The following is a 20,926-nucleotide window of genomic DNA, read 5'->3' as shown; positions in this document are numbered from 1 at the left end:
TGTAAAAGGAAGAAATGTAAGAACATTCATCATGAGCACAAGCTCCATTAATATTAGAGTCCTCCTTTTCTCTTCTTTTTATTTCCTGTAACTCTGTATTCAAACTGTGACTGAACAAAAATAACCAAAGGGATAACTCATACATTGTGGCCCAACATCTGAGAATTAGGAAAGAGAAACTTACCAATGAGCGCCTTCTCACTGTAACATATTGAAGACTTTTGGGAATCATAGAGACCTAGATTGAAAACCCAGCTCCCTCACTCACTGGCTGTCTGGATGAACGGATAACTCCATGAGTCTCAATTCCCTTTTATGAAAAATGGTGTAGCCATACCTATCCTCCATGGTAGTTGTGAAGATTAAATGAAATGTTGGCAAGAACCTCATCCACAGTTATGTTTTCAACAAAGTATTTTGATTACCTTTTAGAATCTTAAACTTACATAATTTCTTAATTCCTATGAGCACTTTGTGGCAAGACTCCAGAAGCACTATATTTTATTTTACCACTTCAGAAGAAATTCTATTTCATGCTCATAATCTCTACAAATATAACCCTTGGAATTTTTATGCTTTCCAAATGTCTTAACCAAGAAATCCCAACTTCAAGGAGCCTTCCAATAAAATAACCAAGAAAATTCTTACCGAGTTTTGGCAAGGAATAGGGCACTTTAAAGTAGTCTTCATAAAATTCTATTAATCTCTTTGTTATATGGAGAGCATAGTCCCCGGATCCTCTTCTGATAGCATCAGGTCTTGCATATAATCGCACCTAATTAAAAATATGCATAAAAGTTACTTTAGCCCTTTGGTCATCCTTCCTACAAATATGAATCTACGCAAATTACTTCAAATAGTGCCAAAAGTAAACAGTATTCTTGTTCATATATCAAAGCACTCTATAGCAGAAAGAATCAAACTTAAACAATTAAAGTAGCCAAGTTGAGTAAGTTACAATTTCCTCACTTCACATGATGACATAGAGAAAATTTATACACATTGCATCAAAATAAATATTCAACATTATCACTTACATGTGCCTGCTAGAGATATGAAGGTACGGTGGATTAGTATAATGGTCCCTGACCATGCTGAAAGTCGACAAGACACGGTGGCTCGGCAGGAGAGAAAATTCATGATTTGTTAAAAAACACATTGTAACAAAATTTGGAAGTATTACCAAGCTGAGCAAAAATATAATTTATGCTCCCTTCTTTTCTTTGTAAACAACTGTCTTTATTCCCAATATGCAAACTAGGTATAGAAAATCCTCTCACGTACATAAATGATCTCCATTCTGGAATGCTGTCTGCAACTGCTTGGGGCTTCAAAACCAGATGAAGTAATTCATATTTCTAACATAACCCAAATACTTAATATTGATTTTTAAATCAAATGTTGTATATTATCTAGTCCTTAGCCAAAAAAAGAGCCTAAGGCAAGTAACATAAAACTGAACAAAACTAACAATTGTACAGAAAAGGTTAAAATGAGGTTAGTTTTCACAAAGCTTTCATAAAGCTATCCAGCATCTTTCTTTCCAAAGGCTAAATCTATTTTTCACAGATGTGGTCCCTAATCCTCATATCAATTGTGTGAATAAGAACTAGGTATTTTGCAGAGTATTGAGAGTACAGTGGACTGGGAGTTGGATTTTAGTCCTATTCTGCCACTAAAAACTCTGGGTGATATTGAACAAATTACTTAACCTGTTTGGATCTCAAGTTTTCTCATTTATAAAATAAAGGTGTTGGCCACCTGATGGTTTCTACGGTGTTTTTCACTTCTAAAACACATTGCTCCCAATCCCATTTTACAGAAAGGGAGTTTGTTGGTTTTTTCTTTTCAAATCACCATAAAAATAAATATTTCATTCAGTACATGGAAATAGACTTTTAAATTCAACAAGAAGACAAAGAAAAGCTGTACTCAATCATAATATAGAACCTGATTACACAATTAACTATTGTTTATGTTAAAAAGAGAGAAAAAAACAAAACCCGTCACTGTCAATTCCATCTCACAGTGGCCCCATGTGGTACACAGAGTTTTCTTGGCTGTAATCTTTATGGAAGCAGTTCACCAGGCCTTTCTTCCACAGAGCTGCTGGGTGGCTTCAAACCACCAGCCTCTAGGTTAGCAGCAGATCGCAAACCATTTGCACAACCCAGAGATGTGCATAATCAAAAAGTATAGAAAGTCAAGGAAAATACATTCTGACATTAGTTTAGAAAGACCTGTTTCAATAACATATTTATTGAATAATATATTTACCACAAAAATGGCTGTTAGAAACATAGCCTTTCCTATCAATCAATTCCACCAGTCAATGAAGCTATCTGCAATGAATTCAACAACAATTATTTACGAAAATTGTGAAGCTACTTCTCACCCAGCAACTAAGTCAAATATCAAATTCAGTTCAGCCACCTACAATTTTAGCTGGCAATAGCATAAAACCAAAACTGTCAAGAGAGCCCATTTGAAAGAGCAGAACCTGATACTCTTGGCACTCTCAGAGAGGCTGTTGTTATGATTCCCTGTCCCTGATGTCAACTGCTCAATAAACAGTCAATGTCTTAAGTAGAGCACCCAAGAGGCAGACTGTAAGACAAGGATGAGTGTTTGAGTGATTGAATAAGGAGAGGCTTCCAGAAGAGATCGACAAGGGAGTGGGGGAAGCAGCATAAGGAAAGGTAAGAAGCCAAGCAAGGATGCAATTTCAGCAATTTCAGGTGCCATCCTGAATTCAGACTGATCCTACAGGGCCTCTAGAGTGTAAATCACACTGGAGAGATCGTTCTGCCTTGAGGCAAGATTGCTTGGTTTCCATACTCCTGCACAGTCAGTCATCGGCTGCTGCTTGCCAAGGGGAGGACATAAAATACCAGGTACTCCAGGTTTCTTGAAGCATCTTGGCAATACAGCTCCAGTAGCCCAAGGGCAGGCCTCTGGAAGTTTCAGGTGTGCACCATTGAGAGCACAGGGAGCTGAGAGACGAGCACACCAAAGTTTCAGGTGTGTACCATTGAGAGAGAGCTGAGGGGGCACGCCCAAAGTAAAGGGGATCTAAACTATACAACAACAGCATCCATAACAGACAGTAATTCGTTCCTGCATGTGTTTATACATTCAACAGATATTTAGTTAGTACCTGCTTTGTGCCATGGTCTGGGCTAAGTACTATGAATTTAGTGATGAAGAAGACATGTTCTCTAAGCAATGAGGTACATAGGATTACAGAGAAAAATAACAGTGAAGATGTAATCACCACTCTTAAAAAGCTTACCGTTTATTGGATAAGTTTTGTATTAGCAACACTTGCCATGTGAATGGTAAAACATATATGGCAAATGGATACTGCAAAAGAATGTATTGCTTTCATAAGGTTCAGAGTGAAAACCAAAACCAAACCCAGTGCCGTCGAGTCGATTCCAACTCATAGCGACCCTATAGGACAGAGTAGAACTGCCCCATAGAGTTTCCAAGGAGCGCCTGATGGATTCGAACTGCTGGCCCTTTGGTTAGCAGCCATAGCACTTAACCACTACACCACCAGAGTTTCCATTCAAAGTGAAGTAACTAGTAAATTCCTGCTAAAACTACACCCAGAAGAACAAGGTGGGAGGCCTTACTTTACCTGACTTTAGAACCTATTATACTGCCACAGTAGTCAAAACAGCCTGGTACTGGTACAACAACAGATACACGGACCAATGGAACAGAATTGAGAAACCAGACATAAATCCATCCACATATGAGCAGTTGATATTTGACAAAGGCCCCGAAACAGTTAAATGGGGAAAAGAGTCTTTTGAACCAATGGTGCTGGCATAACTGGATATCCATCTGCAAAAAAATGAAACAAGACCCATACCTCATTCCATGCACAAAAACTAACTCAAAATGGATCAAAGACCTAAATATAAAATCTAAAACGATAAAGATCATGGAAGAAAAAATAGGGACAATGTTAGGAGACCTAATACATGGCATAAACAGTATACGAAACATTATTAAGAATGCAGAAGAAAACTAGATACCTGGGAGCTCCTAAAACTCAAACACCTATGCTCATCCAAAGACTTCACCAAAAGAGTAAAAGGACTACCTACAGACTGGGAAAAAGATTTTAGCTATGACATTTCCCATCAGCACCTGATCTCTAAAATCTACATGATACTGCAAAAACTCAACTACGAAAAGACAACCCAATTAAAAAATGGGCAAGAGATATGAATAGACACTTCACTAAAGAGGACATTCAGGTAGCTAACAGATATATGAGGAAATGTTCATGATCATTAGCCATTAGAGAAATGCAGATCAAAACTACAAAGAGATTTCATCTCACTCCAACAAGGCTGGCATTAATCCAAAAAACACAATAAATGTTGGAGAGGCTGTGGAGAGAGTGGAACACTTATACACTGCTGGTGGGAATGTCAAATGGTACAACCACTTTGGAAATCGATTTGGCACTTCCTTAAAAAGCTAGAAATAGAACTACCATACGATCCAGCAATCCCGCTCCTCGGAATATATCCTGGAGAAATAAAAGCCTTTACAAGAAAAGATATATGCACACCCATGTTTATTGCAGCACTGTTTACAGTAGCAAAAAGATGGAAGCAACCAAGGTCCCCATCAATGGATGAATGGATAAATTATGGTCTATTCACACAATGGAATACTACACATCCATAAAGAACAGTGAGGAATCTGTGAAACATTTCATAACATGGAGGAATCTGGAAGGCATTATGCTGAGTGAAATTAATCAATTGCAAAAGGACAAATATTGTATAAGGCCACTATTATAAGAACTTGAAAATAGTTTAAACTGAGAAGAAAACATTCTTTTGTGGTTACAAGAGCAGGGAGGGAGGGAGGGTGGGAGGGGGCATTCACTAATTAGACAGTAGATAAGAACTACTTTAGGTGAAGGGAAAGACAGCACACAATATAGGGAAGGTCAGCACAATTGGACTAAACCAAAATCAAAGAAGTTTCCGGAATAAACTGAATGCTTTGAAGGCCAGTGTAGCAGGGGCAGGGGTTTGGAGACGATGGTTTCAGGGTACGTCTAAGTCAATTGGCATAATAAAATCTATTAAGAAAACATTCTGCATCCCACTTTGAAGAGTGGCATCTGGGGTCTTAAACGCTAGCAAGCAGCCATCTAAGACGTATTAATTAGTCTCATCCCACCTGGATCAAAGAAGAATGAAGAACACCAAGGACACAAGGTAATTATGAGCCCAAGAGACAGAAAGGGCCATATGAACCAGAGACTACATCAGCCTGAGACCAGAAGAACTAGCTAGTGCCCTGCTACAACCGATGGCTGCCCTGACAGGGAACCCAACAGAGAACCCCTGAGGGAGCAGGAGAACAGTGGGATGCAGACCCCAAATTCTCATAAAAAGACCAGGCTTAATGATCTGACTGATACTGGAGGGACCCCAGTGGTCATGGCCTCCAGACCTTCTGTTGACCCAGGACAGGAACCATTCCCAAAGCCAATTCTTCAGACATGGATTGGACTGGACAATGGGTTGGACAGGGATGCTGGTGAGGAGTGAGCTTCTTGGATCAGGTGGACACCTGAGATTATACTGGCATCTCCTGCCTGGAGGGGAGATGAGAGGGTAGAGGGGGTTAGAAGCTGGCAAAATGGACACGAAAAGAGAGAGTGGAGGGAGAAAGCAGGCTGCCTCATTAAGGGGAAAGTAATTGGGAGTATGTAGCAAGGTGTATATAAGTTTTTATGTGAGAGACTGACTTGATTTGTAAACTTGCACTTAAAGCACAATAAAAATTATATAAAAAAAAAAACTACACCCAGGATCGCTACAAAGTGATGGAGCAAGAGTCACTGATTTTACTCCTAGGAAGCATCATTGATTTTGGTAGAAACACAATCAGCTCTACCTGTCAGTCAAGCTATCTGCAGGACCAGACAAAAGAAACATGATTAAATCAAACTGGTTGTCAAAATCTGACGTAAATGATCCAATCTGAGTGAGAAGATAAAACACACACATGCTTAGCACAGTGCCTTCATTTATTCATTTGAACATTTATTGCACGCCTGCTGTGTGCTAGGCATTGTACTAGGGCAGAGAGATAGGAGAACAATAAAAGTCTTTATCACAAAATAAACAAGATGTTTATAATTACTCTTAAGAAGTTCACAATATTTGAAAAGACAAACCAATTAACAACAATAATACAATGTGAGAATTTTAACAGTGAACTCTGCCTTCCCTCCTATACTATAACAGATGAACTGACTAAGCTCCCAGCCAAGGTCAAGCCCTCCATATTGCATCCCCTGTTGCCTATTCAAAGAGATCGCTGCCAAAATTCTCCCCTTTCTCCTGCATCACTAATTTATGCCTGCATCCTGGATCATTCTCATCCATGAACGCATGTCTCCCGTGTTAAAAAAAAAAAAAAATCCTTGATCCCAATTCCTCCAGTTGTTGCATTATTTTTCTGCTCCCTTTTATAGCAATGCCCCTCAAAAGAGTTTTCTATACAGTTAAATACATTAACATCCAAACCGGAATGAAAGGGGGGAATATAACCTAGACATAGGTATAAATAGGGTGTTTGCCTATTTATGCTCCCTGTTTCTAGTCTCTCTTGAACTGTAACCAGGCTTTCATCCCCAGTACTCTACCAAAACTACTCTCATCAAATTCACAGTTACTAATAACCTCACAATTCATGCTAGCCCTATCAGCAGCATTTGGCACAGGTGATAATTTCCTCTCCTTGAGACACTTCCGTTACTTGGCTTCTGTCTCACTTTTTCTTCTATCGCATTGACCACTCCTTCTTAGCCTCCTGGCTGGATCCTCCTCATTCTTCTCATTTCTTAATGCTGGAGAACCCCAGGTTTCATCCCTAGACCTCATCCATAGACTGTCTACACTTAGCACCTTGGTAATCACATCTAGTCTCACGATTTTAAAAACCATGTAGATACTGAAAACCTCCCCTATAATTCCAGATCCATAAATTGGCTGTTCACTTGATACCTCCACTCAAACATCCAATAGGCATTTCAAACTTAAGATGTTTAAAACCAAACACCTGATTATACACACACATGCACACATATATCTGCTCCTCCTACAGTCTTTTCCAGCCCCCTTAAAGGTAATACCTTCCTCCAGGATTGGAAGATATTAAACCAGAAAGTGATAAAAATCAGTTTTTCGTTTCAGAAAGATCACATCAGTGGCCTGAACCTAGCGGACTGAGGTATAGGGGGCTGCTTGTTAAGGCTGCAGGCAGAGAGTAAATTAGAAAAGTGAAGAGATAAATAGTGAGAGGGAAGACAAGAGAAGCAAGGAAAAACTGCTCAAGCATACTACAGTACTATAAACTGAAATACAGAATATGAATTTAATGCACATCATTTAAAGATTTTAAGCCACAGAATGGCATGATCAGAATTAAGCTTTAACAGATTACATTAGCTGCAACGTAGATTATGGATTAAAAAGGACTAGGAATAAATGAAAGGAAATGAGTTAGGCTACTGCAGTAGTACAGATGAAAGATGCTGGTGGTTTGATCTAGAGAGATAGAAGTAGGAATGTAGAGAAATGGATGGATTTATTCAATTTGTCCTAATACTCTTTTGAACAAGTCCCTTAGTTTTCAAGTAAAGCCAATTGTAGGCCCATTTTCATTTTAGAATAGTCAGTCACCTTAAAAAATCCGTACATAATTCACTCCAATGCCCTGTTGTAATGAGTGAGATTCAGTTGAATTATGGGGAAAGAGTCCAAAACATTTCACAAACTAGGCAATTCTCTTGTGGTTAATCAAGAATTTGCTGTACAATAACTTACTTTATAGTGTGGGGAAAAAAAAAATCACAGTCATTTTCTTCTTTTAGAGTAACTAGGCTCTACCTAATCATTACACAGCAACTAAAGCTTCATAAACATAGTTATCACTCTGAAGCAATAAAATATTTTATTACACCTGCTTATTTGTATTTCTGACATTCCAAGATAAGACCTCAGCTCTAGAAACACAAATTGCTTAGTTTTTTCCACCAGGCTTTCTCTCTCCTTCTACAAAGTTTCTCCCAAGAACCAATATGAACCAAGATGCCCATTTAGTCCAATGGGAAGGACATTACACTTGGATTTGAGACACAGCTTTCTCACTAACTACTTGTGTTAACTTAGGAGTCTGTTAACGTCTCTGCGTCTCAGCTCATAGTTCCTTCCAGGAGTAATAGTCTGTCATTTTGTTATGCCTGGGAGATTGATAAGTCATATAAATCTAATTTCTTCTCCTATATAATCTCCATTTATTTTGAGAAGAAACTAATAAGAAAGGTTTTATTTTCTTCATATAGTTTTGCTCCCTTACATTTTTCACTTATCTTGAAAATACAGATCACTGTTCAGCTACCTCTCTCCATCCTTTACTCTTGAGTGGTCTTTCTTTCCCTGAATCTACCCATGAACTTGATACTGGCTTACACAGAAATAACTGTAGCAAACAATATGAAATAGGAGAGGCTGGCTTTGGGAACATATTCTTATGGCTCCGTCCCTGTGCTAATACTTTGTAATAATGAGCCAAAGTATAAGAGCTGCAGATTTTTGATTCCTTAGGCTATTCCAACACCAAGCATAGGCGTTCCTACAGAGGTCTCTGTTGTACTCAATTAGCTTCACTCTGTAATTCCATGGTGGAAACCCTGGTGGGATAGTAGTTAAGAGCAATGGCTGCTAACCAGATGGTCGGAAGTTTAAATCCACCAGGTGCTCCTTGGAAACTCTATGGGGCAGTTCTACTCTGTCCTATAGGGTCACTATGAGTCGGAATCAGCTCGATGGCAACGGGTTTGGTTTGGTTTTCGGGTAATTTCATGGACCTTCTATATTCAAAGTATGTTTGTTTCATCTCTCTACAGGATTTTAAGCTTTTTAATCACTGAAAGGAAAAAAATGCTAAAGGCAGATATCTTTCAATCCCTTTAAAAGTCATCTCACTTTCTCACAAAAGCACAAATAGCAGATACATTTCAGTTAACCCAATGACTAAGAGTGGCTGGGGAGAATCCTGAGACCACATGGGGACTTAGCAGAAGAAATCTGTGAAATCTTCACTGTGCACTAAAGGATAGAAGAGGTAGTGCTGGTGCCGGACATTTGCCACTACTGGGAGAGAATAGTCTTTGGAAGGGAATCATAATGGAAAGGAACTCTACATAGATTTGGATTGATTTTGTCTTTGATATTTGTGCATTTTAGAGTAAGAACACCAAAGACTATTTAAGGATTTCATCATTTATTTATTTATTTATTCAATTAATATTTAATGCACATCTATAACAATCAGGCCACTGTTCACATACTGAGCATCCAAAGGCAAGCAAGAGAGACATGGCCTCTTCTTTCAAGGAGCTCACAGTCTGGAGGGAGGCACAACAAGAAGAAACTATAATTGAGAAGAAGAAAGTGAACCTGATTTATATTTGCTTTTCAGAGATGTCCTCTCTATAGAGAGGGTGATTCAGCAGAACAGGAAACGAGTGCCAGAGAAATAAGGAGAACCAAACAATTACTCAGATTCTTATGTATAACGCTGCACCTCTCTCTGTATTAAAGATTTGGAAAGAAAGGTAAAAATACACAAATAATTGTAATATAATGCAAAAAGGGGGTAAGCAAATGCATACATGTGTCAGAAATATGAAATCTTTTACTAATTTTCAAGCCTTTCTCCTAATAATTTAAAATACTTCACAGATTTTTGTATTTATCTCTCTAAAATACCTGTGGAATAGGCATGGAGTTAAGCAGTAAATTTTGATTTTGTAGATGAAGGATATGAAGACGAAGCTTTTCTATAGTCACAGAGCTGCTTTAAAGGACAATGAAATGAAATCTCTCCCCCCAAAGCCTTTCTGCTGGACTGCTTTAATTATTTGCTATGTTAGGAATGAATTGTGGTACTTGGTATATAATTATCTGAAACATTATGTAGCTACACCACATAGCAAAGAGAAAAATAACATTTACAACAGTAGTGTACCTGTTAAATAAGGACTTGAATAACATTTTCTCTGATTTGACTTTTGTAACTTGGAACTTTAAATTAAATAAACATCCTGGCTTGCCAGAGTTATTCTCTGAGAAAATTTTATGCTGCAAGAGTATATTAGGAACTTTGGTGGTAGACCGTAATTACTTCACGCCTTAAAAATATCACTATCATAACAATAATAAATTTACTTTTGCTTTGCTCTAACTGAAAAAATCAGTCCCTTTCTTTAATAATTGCAAAATGACAACGCGTTATCACTAAATTCTCAGTAAATAAAGCTAAATTAATTCACCTACATGAATATAATTTGATTTGGGGATTCTTCATACAAATCAGTACAACTCAACAAACCAGGGAGAAAGACACAGGTGCTTTGATACTAAGCACAAGACGAAATATATTGATACAAAGAGAAAAGGATGTAGTAAACAAAAAGCTAAAAGCCCAGGCATATGAGTCTTATTTAAAATTCAGAAATTAAGTTTTTTTTTTTTTTTTTTTTTGGCTAAGCACAAGGAAAATAAATACATGCAAAACTGACAGAAACAGGGTACCAATGCAAACTCAGGGGGCAATAAACTTAAAGAAGAGTCTGGAAGGTGGGTAGGGAAGAAGTTGGCCTTGCTGGAGCAGGTGGAGTAGGCTGTAGAGACAGTAATTTGTGAAGGGCCTTGACGTCCCAAGGGAAGAGTCTGGATGTGTTGCTTTGAGAAACTGAGAGCCACTTCATAGTCTAAAGCAGAGTAACATGACTGAAAACAACAAAGGGAGATTATTTAGGCAACAGAATTGAAGACGTGTGGAGACGGGGAGGCCAGTGAGTAGAAAAGCATACTATTACAAGTGAAAAATGTGTTCTGCAGATTTTATAGAGAGAGAACAGCCAGTAATAGTGGAAGAACTCATTCTGAGAAGGAGAATTCAGAATCGCAGATGAATGGGGAGAAAAATCTCAGAACTAAGAATTAAGGCACACGGTCGTGTCAAAACCTATCATTCTGGCAAAAACACAGAGCAGAAATAAATATTGGAATTTATTTGGATCCAAGTCATAGACCCATTTGATAGATATTTTGAGAACAATACTTTAAACATCTTAAGTCTAAGACCAGCCTTAAGTTCCTGGCTGGTGAAAATGGTTTGTGCCCAACTACTAACCTAAAGATTGGCAATTCGAACCCACCCATCAGTGCCACAGAAGAAAGGCCTGGCGATCTGCTTCCATAAAAATTACAACTAAGAAAACCCTATGGAGCAGTTCTACTCCGTAACACATGAGGTCACCATGACACAGAATCACCTCCACAGCGACAAGTTTTTAAGGCCAGCTTTATGCTAAACTCCAGCTCGTATCAAACACTGTTATAAGGACAATCCAGAGTATCGTTAGTGATAAAGCTGCTCTAAAGGCCTGTCTCTGTTTGTGCCCCCTCCCACCCCTTCCCCTTCATGCTATTGTTTGCTGCCATCAAGTGCACAATAGGATTGGGCTGTTATGATCCATAGGGTCTTTTGTAAGTAGATCTCCAGGCCTTTCTTACTAGTCCTTCTTATTCTGGAAGCTCTACTGAAACCTGTTCAGCATCATATCAATACACAAACCTACACTGCAGAAGAGTGGTAGCTGTGCATGAGATGTACTGACCAGGAATCAAACCTAGATTTCCTGCATGGAATATGAGAATCCTACCAATGAGCCACCCCTGCCTCCTTCCCCTTCGTGGTTACTAAGAACTCATGAGTAAAATATTTGCCGAGAATTCTGAGACAGGTTTGCTGCTTTCTAAGGGGTTCCTTTTGGACCTAGCAACCTTTATTCTGTAGGTTCATATTTAAAGTGTGTTTGCTTCATTTCTCAAGAGGATTTTAAGTTCTTTAAGCATTGAGTCCATCTTTTCAATTTCTCTTCACTTTCCACTGTGTCCAATACAATGCCTCACACCCAACAGGGACTGAAAACATGCTGCTAACTCCATAAACCAGTAATAAACTTTGAAGGCTCTTGTCCACTCTGATACTAAAATACTGTTACCATAGATTGATTACATCTTCCAACTGCATTTTGCTTCAGGCAAGGAAATTAGCTCTGTGGCAACCCGTATAGTCTCTTTTGCAAATCTCTTCACGTTTATTTACCAAGTGTAGTATTCGTGGAGCTTACAAGTTTAAATTACTTAGGAGTACTTCAAGGAAATGGCTGCAACAAATATGAGTCGTAACCGACTCAACGGCACCTAATAACAACAGCAACACTTCAAGGAAAGGGTAGGACTTTACCACATTTACACTTTTTTAAAAAAAAAATACCTAGCTGGTCCCCCAAGACTATCTACGGTCCTTAGCCTTTGTTATGGATTGAATTGTGTCCCCCCAAAATATCTATCAACTTAGCTGGGCCATGAGTCCCAGTATTATGTGATTGTCTACCATTTTATGTAATTTTCCTGTACATTGTAAATCCTATCACTATGATGTAATAAAACGGATTAGCTGCAACTAGATTAATGAGGTCTAAAAGATTAGGTAGTGTCTCAAGCCAATCTCTTTCAGATTTAAAAGAGAGAAGCAAGCAGAGAGACATGGGGACCTCATACCACCAAGAAAGTAGTGCTGGGAGCACAGCACGTCCTTTGGACCTGAGGTTCCTGCACTGAGATGCTCCCAGACCGAGGAAAGACTGATGACAAGGACCTTCCTCCAGAGCAGACAGAGAGAGAAACCCTTTCCCTGGAGCCAACACTCTGAATTTGGACTTCTAGCCTACTAGACTGTGAGAGAATAAACTTCTCTTTGTTAAAACCATCCATTTGTGGTATTTCTGTTATAGCAGCACTAGATGACTAAGACAGACTTCAAGCCCAGTAACTCAGTCCTACTAGGTGTTTGGTTATGTCTAGGATGTTTCCATGACTGTGCACCCTGTGTGCTCCATTACAGATATGAGTATACATACAGCACATACAAACACATATGTAGAAATATCCACAGCCAAACCTACATATGCACGTAAATGTATTTCCATACGCCCTTCCACACCTATTCAGCATACTTATCTACCTATGTATCTACACAGAAATTATTGTTTGTTATTATTGTTGTTGCAAGATTGTGTATGTTACTTACCTTTCATAGCCTTTTATTCTTGTGTGCTTCTCAGTGTCTTCCCCTGCCGTGGTTATATTGTGCTGACTTTCCCTATATTATGTACTGTCTTTCCCTTCACCAAAGTTAACGTGTCTACTATCTAGTTGGAGCTCTGGTGGAGCAATGGCTAAGGGCTCAGCTGCTAACCAAAAGGTCAGCAGCTCGGATCCACCAGCCACTCCTTGGAAACCCTATGAGGCAGTTTTACTCTGTCCTCTGGGGTTGCTGAGTCAGAACTGACTCCACAGCAAGAGTTTTTTTTTTTTGTTTTTTTTTTTTTGGCTTTATTCTCTTGTTAGTGATTTCCCCTTCTTCTCATCCCTTTCTGTGTGTAAACCTTTTCATGACTATTTATAATAATTGTCTCATAAAATATTTGTCCTTTTATGATTGATTTATTTCCCTCAGCATAATGCCCTCCAGATTCATCCATGTCATGAGAAGTTTTGAGGATTCATTGTTATTCTGTATCTTTACGTAGTATTCCATGGTGTGTATGTACCACAATTTGTTTATCCATTCCTCTGTTGATGGACACTTAGGTTGCTTCCATCTTTTTGCTATTGTGAATAATGCTGCAGTGAACATGGGTGTGTGTATGTCTGTCCTTGTCACGGTTCTTATTTCTCTAGGATATATACCTAGGAGTGGGATTGCTGGATCATATGGTATTTCTTATTCTAGCTTTTTAAGGAAGTGCCATACCATTTTCCATAGCAATTGTACCATTTTACATTCCCACTAGTAGTGTATAAAAGTTCCAATCTTCCCACAACCTCACCAATTTTTGTTTTCTGTTTTTTTTGATCAGTGCCATTCTTGATGGGGTAAGGTGTATCTCATTATAGCTCTGATTTGCATTTCTCTAATGGCTAATGATCTTGAGCAACTCTTCATGTATTTGTTAGCTGCCTGAATGTCTTCTTCGGTGAAGTGTCTGTTCATGTCCTTTGCCCATTTTTTAATTCGGTTGTCCTTTTGCTGTTGAGGTGTTGAAGTTTTCTACAAATTTTAGAGATCAGACCCTTGTCCAATATGTTGTAGCTAAAGATTCTTTCCCAGTCTGTAAGTTCTCTTTTTACCCTTTTGAAGGGTGTTTAAGTGTTTAATTTTTAGGAGATCTCAGTTATTGAGTTTATCTTCTGCTGTTTGTGCATTTTTAGTTATGTTTGGTATTCTATTTATGCCATATACTAGGGCCCCTAGCATCATTCCTATTTTTGATTCATGATCTTTATAGTTTTAAGTCTTTACATTTCAATCTTTGATCCATTTTGAGTCAGTTTTTTTGTATGGTGTGAGGTATAGACCTTATATCATTTTCTGCAGATGGATATCCAGTTTTGCCAAAACTATTTGTTAGAGAGACTACCTTTTCCCCACTTAATGAACTTCTACCCTTTGTCAAAGATCAGCTGTTCATAGGTGAATGGATTTACTTCTGGGTTCTCAATTCTGTTCCATTGACCTACGTGTCTGTCATTGTATCACATTCACATTTTTCTAAATGTATATGTGGTAGGCTAAATATGGCCCTCAAAGATAGCCATGCCCTAATCCCCACAATCTGTGACCGCTAATTTATATGGCAAAGAGCCTCTGCAGATGTGATTAAGGATCTTGAGATAGGGAGATTATTCTGGATTTTCCAGGTGGACCCTAAATATAATCACAGCTGTCCTTATATGAAGGAGGCAGAAGGACATTTGACAAAAGAAGAAGAGAAGATGGTGCTTCCATGATGATGGGAGCAGAGAGGGATTTGAAGATGCTATGCTGCTGACTTTGAAGATGAAGAAAGGGACTGTAAGTTAAGGAATGCAGCTCCAGAAACTGGTAAAACCTAGGAAACAGATTTTCCCCTAGAGATTTCAAAAGGAACAAGCCCTGTTAATGCCTTGGTTTTAGCTTTGCGAGACTCATTGTGAACTTCTGATCTCCGGAGCTGCAAGACAATAAATCTGTGTTGTTTTAAGCCACTAAATTTGTGGTAATTTGTTATAGCGGCAATAGGAAGCTAATGCAATATAACTTTATTTGCATGCCAGTTAATACATCATTTGCTTTTACATGTGATTTTCAGCTTCCCAAGGTGGGGGCACATTTTGTGTTTCTTTGTGTGCCTCTCTCTCTTATGTATAATTCCTCACAGCTTTCAAAGTGTCAGTTTGGCACGCCTGTATTACTTCATTATTACCAAGCACACAACACATTAATGCACACAGAAAGCACACACACACATACACACTAAAAGGAAATGCAATGATTAAATGAAAGTAAGAATCATCTACAGTGCTGTTTTTCCAAGTGTGGTCCCAGGATGCTTTGAATCAGAATCCTCTGGGATAACTATTTAAAATTCAGATTCCGAGGCCTACACACTCCAAAAGTTCTGAATCATCTCTTTCAGATATGGCCCTAAAATTTTCATTTCAACAATCTCCGTAGTTGAATCACATGTGTACTAAAGTTGAAGAACCCACTGACCTCGAGTTACCTGAGAAATCTTTTGTTTATTTAGTCCTACAGCAAGCAAACCCAAGTCTTGAGAGAAATATTTAGCAGAAGCCTAACACATAGGAAAAATATATATATATATGTGTACATATATCCTTATTCCTTAAAGATCTTTTAACACCAGTCTTCAATAAACATACATTCAACATGGCTGTTATTATTTTTAACTCTAACAACTAAGCTTTTTTCCGACTGCATGATACACAATAAACAATGGATGAGTCGGATTCAATGTTTGGAAACCAGTAAAAGTTGTTTAGAGCTGCCATAGCCCATAGATAGCCCACAGTAGCATTTAGCCCCTCTCTGAGATAGAGTACCTTGTTTGTAGTACACTAAATTGCAGTTGTTTCTTTTTTTTTTTTTTTTTTAAGCAAGATATAATAAATGTAGAGATTTCCTTATTAAGCTATCTATTTTATGCCTGGTAAAATATCTTCAGCAAGACCGACGGTCAAGTACATTTATTTGTAAATACAGGGGCTCAGTGCACAGTTGGATTCAGTTGCAGTCCAGTTTTGCCCATCTGTCATTTTATTCCCTGATTTCCAACTGCCTGCTGACCTCACATTTACGTATGCCATCTTCCCCGCCAAATCACCATCATCTAGTACAAACACATCAAACTACCCACACTACCCATCTCTCCTGTTATCTTTCAATAATGCAGATATTCTTTTGCAACTAAGGGTTGTTGTTGCTATGCGTGCCATCGAGTCAATTCCGACTCATAACAACCTCGTATGACAGATTAGAACTGCCCCATAGTGTTCTCTTGGCTATAATTTTTATGGAAGCAATTCTCCCATGGAGCCGCTGAGTGGGTTCACCCGACAACCTTTCAGTTAGAAACCGAGTGGCTGCACCACCAGGGCTCTTTAACTAAGGGTTAAAACTTCAGAATTCCTTTTTTTTTTTTTTTTCCATTCATTCCCTTAACAAATATTTGAGTCCCTATTCTGTGCCAGTCCCTCTCCTAGCCACTGAGTTTACAGTAGTAAACCAAACAAATAGAAATCCCTACCATGGAGAGTTTATATTCTTGTAGGAAAGGCAGACATGCACAAGATAAATGCAAAGAAAATATAGAATGTTACATGGTATTAAGTGTTAAATAAAAATAATTCAGAGAAGGGAGTTAGGAAATGTTGAAGGTCGGGAACGCCTCCCTGAGAAAGTGATACTTGAGTGAAAATATAAAACATGTGAGGATGTGAGCAATATGGATATAGATTCCTACAGGGAATGCATTTCAGGAATAGCCACCAATCAATGCCCCTAAAACCTTCATTGTTTCAGTTCTCAAGCTTCTCTATTCAACTCTTTCTTTAAAGAGATTATAAAATATGTCAAACATATTCAAAAGTACAGAGAATAAACTTATACCCCCTGCAAATTTAAATAATGTTGAAATTTTCCAACATTTTGTTTTATATATGGTTTAAGTATGTAAAAAATAACAAATTCCGTTGAGGCAACATGTCCTGTCTATCCCATTGCCCTCCCTCCTCTCTAGAATTAACTATGGATGTGATAACTGGTTTCTATGTTCAACATGAGAGTCTTCGATATTCAGAGGATTCCCTATCCAATTGTCCAGTATATTTCCAATTAAGGTAATATTTCTCTTTCAGTTTTACTCAATATTATCAATTGCTCCTCAAAGAAGTTTTACCAATTTATATCCCACCATCGATTTGATGGCAATGGGTTTGTTTTGTTTTGTTTAGCAATGTACGAGAACCCTTGCTTCCCCACATTCTTGTTAAATTTTATATTTCAAATTTTTTTTTTTAATCAGTGGGTATGAAATGGTGTCTTAATGTTGATTGTAATTTGGATCTTCCTGATAATAGCGAGGTTAGCATCGCTTCATACATTTATTTGCTATTATAGTTTTCTTTTCACAAATTGCCCTGTTCCTTTGCCTTTTCTTCCATTGGATCATTTATCTTTTTCTCGTGACTTGTAGCAGTTCTTTGTATATTCTGAAGAGTAATCATTTGCAAGTTCATCATTTACAAAAATCTTCTCCCAATCTGTGCTAGTCTTTGACATTACATCTGATAAAACACAATTTTTTTTTTTTTTTTTTTAATGTAGTCAAGTATCAAACATTCACTTTAGGGTTTGTGCTTTCTGGGTCTTGTCAAAGAAATCTTTCGCTGCCCTCAAGTCCAAAAAGACATGTTTCCTATATTTTCTTCTGAAAGTTCTAAACTTTTGCTTTTCAAAGTCAGAGGTTTAATCCATATGGAATACATTTGTGTGAGTACTGAAATACGGATCTCATTATATTCCTTTCTATTTGGATAATCAATGGCTTCAGTACTATTTATTGAATAGTCTTGCCTTGCCCATTTATTTCAATGCTCTTCTCTCATATACCAAGTTCCCACATATGATTGGATCAGCATTGTTTTCCATTGGTTAGTATGTTTAGCACTATTGTCACTAGCACGTTCTGTAATCACTGAAACTAAATAATAAAGCATGAGAACTAGTGGCACCAGTACACTTTCCTAATTTTTTTTCAAAACTTCTTTGGCTATTCTTAACCAACAGCCAGGTGTTGTACTTTCCAACTCATGGCAACCAGATGTGCGTGCTGTAGGATTTTCAATAGCTGATTTCCTGTCACTCCCAGAAGTAGATTGCCAGGCCTTTCTTCTGACCATCTGTACCACCAGAGACTCCTGGCTATTCTTAGCCCCTACTATTCTGCCTGAAGTGTCATATCAAATTTTCCACATTCACACACAAAATCCTGTTGGAAATTTTGCTAGACTTGCATTGGATTTATAGGTTAATTTGACATCTTCAAGATGTTAGATCTTAACATCTGTGCTCACAGAATCTCTCTTCATTATTACAATCTTTGCCCTACTTTTAAGTTTTGCAATTTCCTCCATATAAACTTTCACATATTCTATTAGATTTACTTCTCGATACCTTATGGTTTGCTGTTACTGTGAATGGGATTTGAAAAATCATATTTCTAATCTATTATTACTTATATTAGCTACCCATTGATTTTTTAAAAGTGACTTGAAACAAGTCAACTTTCTGAATTAATTGTAATAGTTTTTCTGATTGTTATACTTCTCAGTTGGGAGTTCTAGGACAATGCCAAATAAGAACAGTGAAAAAAGCATTCTTACCTTATTTCTGACATTATTTGGAAGTTTCTACTGTTCACTACCAACTGTAATTCTCGCTGCAAATTAGGAAAGTTCCCCTCTACTATTTGCCAAAACTGTATATTGAATACTGTGGACTTTTCTAATGCTTTCTCTACATCTATTCAAAAGATATGTTTCTTTTTCTCCTGTGATCTGTTAAGGTAGTGAATTCAAGTAATAAATTTTCTAACATTAAACCATGTTTGCTTTACTGAAGGGGGTGGGAACAATCTATTCAGGTTGAGATACTGCCCCTGTATTTTTCTTTTCTTTAAGATAGGACTTAATTGTTCTCAAAGATTTGGTTAAACATATCCATGAAACTGTGTGAGCCTGGTGCTTTTTACGTGTGTGGGGGAACCCAACCCATAAACCCAAACCTATTGCCGTCAAGTCGATTCTGATTCATAGCAACCCTATAGCACAGAGTAGAACTGCCCCATACGGTTTCTAAGAAGCGCCTGGTGGATTTGAACTGCTGACCTTTTGGTTAGGAGCTATAGCACTTAACCACTATGCCACCTTGGTTTCCTGTGTAGAGGGGAGCAAGGAAGAAATTTTTGACTACTGCTACATAAATAAGCCAAAGATGGCCCCTGTGTATTGGCTCCTGGTTGCTTATTTCTTCATAACAGGCTGGGCCCATTATTCCAAGACAGTCCACTGGCACCAAGTTCAAATTTTTACACATACAATTGTTTCAAAATTAGCCCTAACAAGTAGATTTTCAGCCATTTAGACCCTGCTTGCTTTAAACATATCCCGTGAAACTTTACTCAACATTTGATAGCCCTAGATAGGATAAAACCCTGTAGTTATAAGGACAACAAGCTGCTGCTGCCTTTGGAGTTTTCTGACCCAGAGATACCCCACCTTGCTGCAGAGAGACACTGCCTAGGCACACAGAAGCCTCCCTGCCTCTTTCACCTCTCCTCTCCTCCCTTTTCCTCTAGGATTTTCCTTACCCTACTCCCTTTCTGGTGGCTCCCTCTGGAGGACCTCCTGCTGTGGGGAACCCTCCCTTCCCTCCCTGCATGTAAGCTGTCAAGACATTGGTTTCAATAAACAGCTTGTTATGCAACCTTGCTATCTCATGATCAGATCTTTTTCCTTGATCAGCCCCAACTCCCTCAAACTCACCCCACCTACTGATTAAGTATCTTTAAAACAGTTATCTTTTATATTTTTCTAAAAACAAATTATCCATCTCATCTGTTTTAAAGATATCCACATAAAATCATTCACGATATTCTCTATTTTTAAAGTCTCTCCTTTATATCAATTTGATGGCAACAGGTTTGGTTTTATGCTTTTATCTATAGTTATTTTCAAGCCCAATAATATTTGTACCTTCTCATTTTTTAAGATTATCAGGGGTATGCCTAGTCTTTTCAAAGAACTTATCTTTTTTTGGCCTGATTGAGCCTTGTGTTTTTTTTATTAATTAATTTCTAATCTCATAATTTTCTTGCTTTGCCTTTCTTTCATTATACTGTTTTTGTCTCAACTCTTCAGTGAAGATCAGCTGATCAATTTTAAATCATTCATGTTTTAAATGTGACACTTTATACTACATCCTTTAAGGCTATAAATTCCTTCTAAGTACTGCTTTAGTTGTATACTAGAAAATTTAATAAAGTGTTTTCATTTTTCATTAGTTTCTAAATATTTCATAATTTCCTATTTGACTCACAAATTATTTAGGAGTATGTGCTTAATTTCTAACGCATGTGGGTTTTTTTGTTTTTGTTTTGTAGATTAGTAATTGGTGAGTTTTATAAGTAATTGGTGTAGATGTTTGAAAACAAAGTTTAACCTTTAATTTTTAGGTCATAGTTCTAAATATATCCATTTGACCGATATTAATTATGTTATTTATATCTTCTAAATATTTATTAGGTTTTTTACTTTATGTTTCCAAGAAAGGTAATAAAATCTCCCATGATTAATTTGGACTTTTCCATCTGTAGCTCTTCCAATTTCTGCCTCAC

At 37.8% G+C, this 20,926-nt stretch overlaps 1 protein-coding gene across 1 annotated transcript in view; it reads right to left on the bottom strand.

The window, feature by feature from the left end:
* The window catches only part of TRHDE (thyrotropin releasing hormone degrading enzyme), a 487,618-nt gene that overhangs the window by 339,869 nt on the left and 126,823 nt on the right, over positions 1-20,926 (bottom strand). The window contains exon 3 of the mRNA XM_049883907.1: positions 649-775. Within this exon, the coding sequence (XP_049739864.1) occupies positions 649-775 (127 nt within the window). The remainder of the gene's footprint in view (positions 1-648; positions 776-20,926) is intronic.

The sequence above is a fragment of the Elephas maximus genome, chromosome 4, assembly GCF_024166365.1.
Source record: "Elephas maximus indicus isolate mEleMax1 chromosome 4, mEleMax1 primary haplotype, whole genome shotgun sequence".
NCBI lineage: Eukaryota > Metazoa > Chordata > Mammalia > Proboscidea > Elephantidae > Elephas > Elephas maximus.
This window is presented reverse-complemented; position numbering and strand designations above follow the sequence as displayed.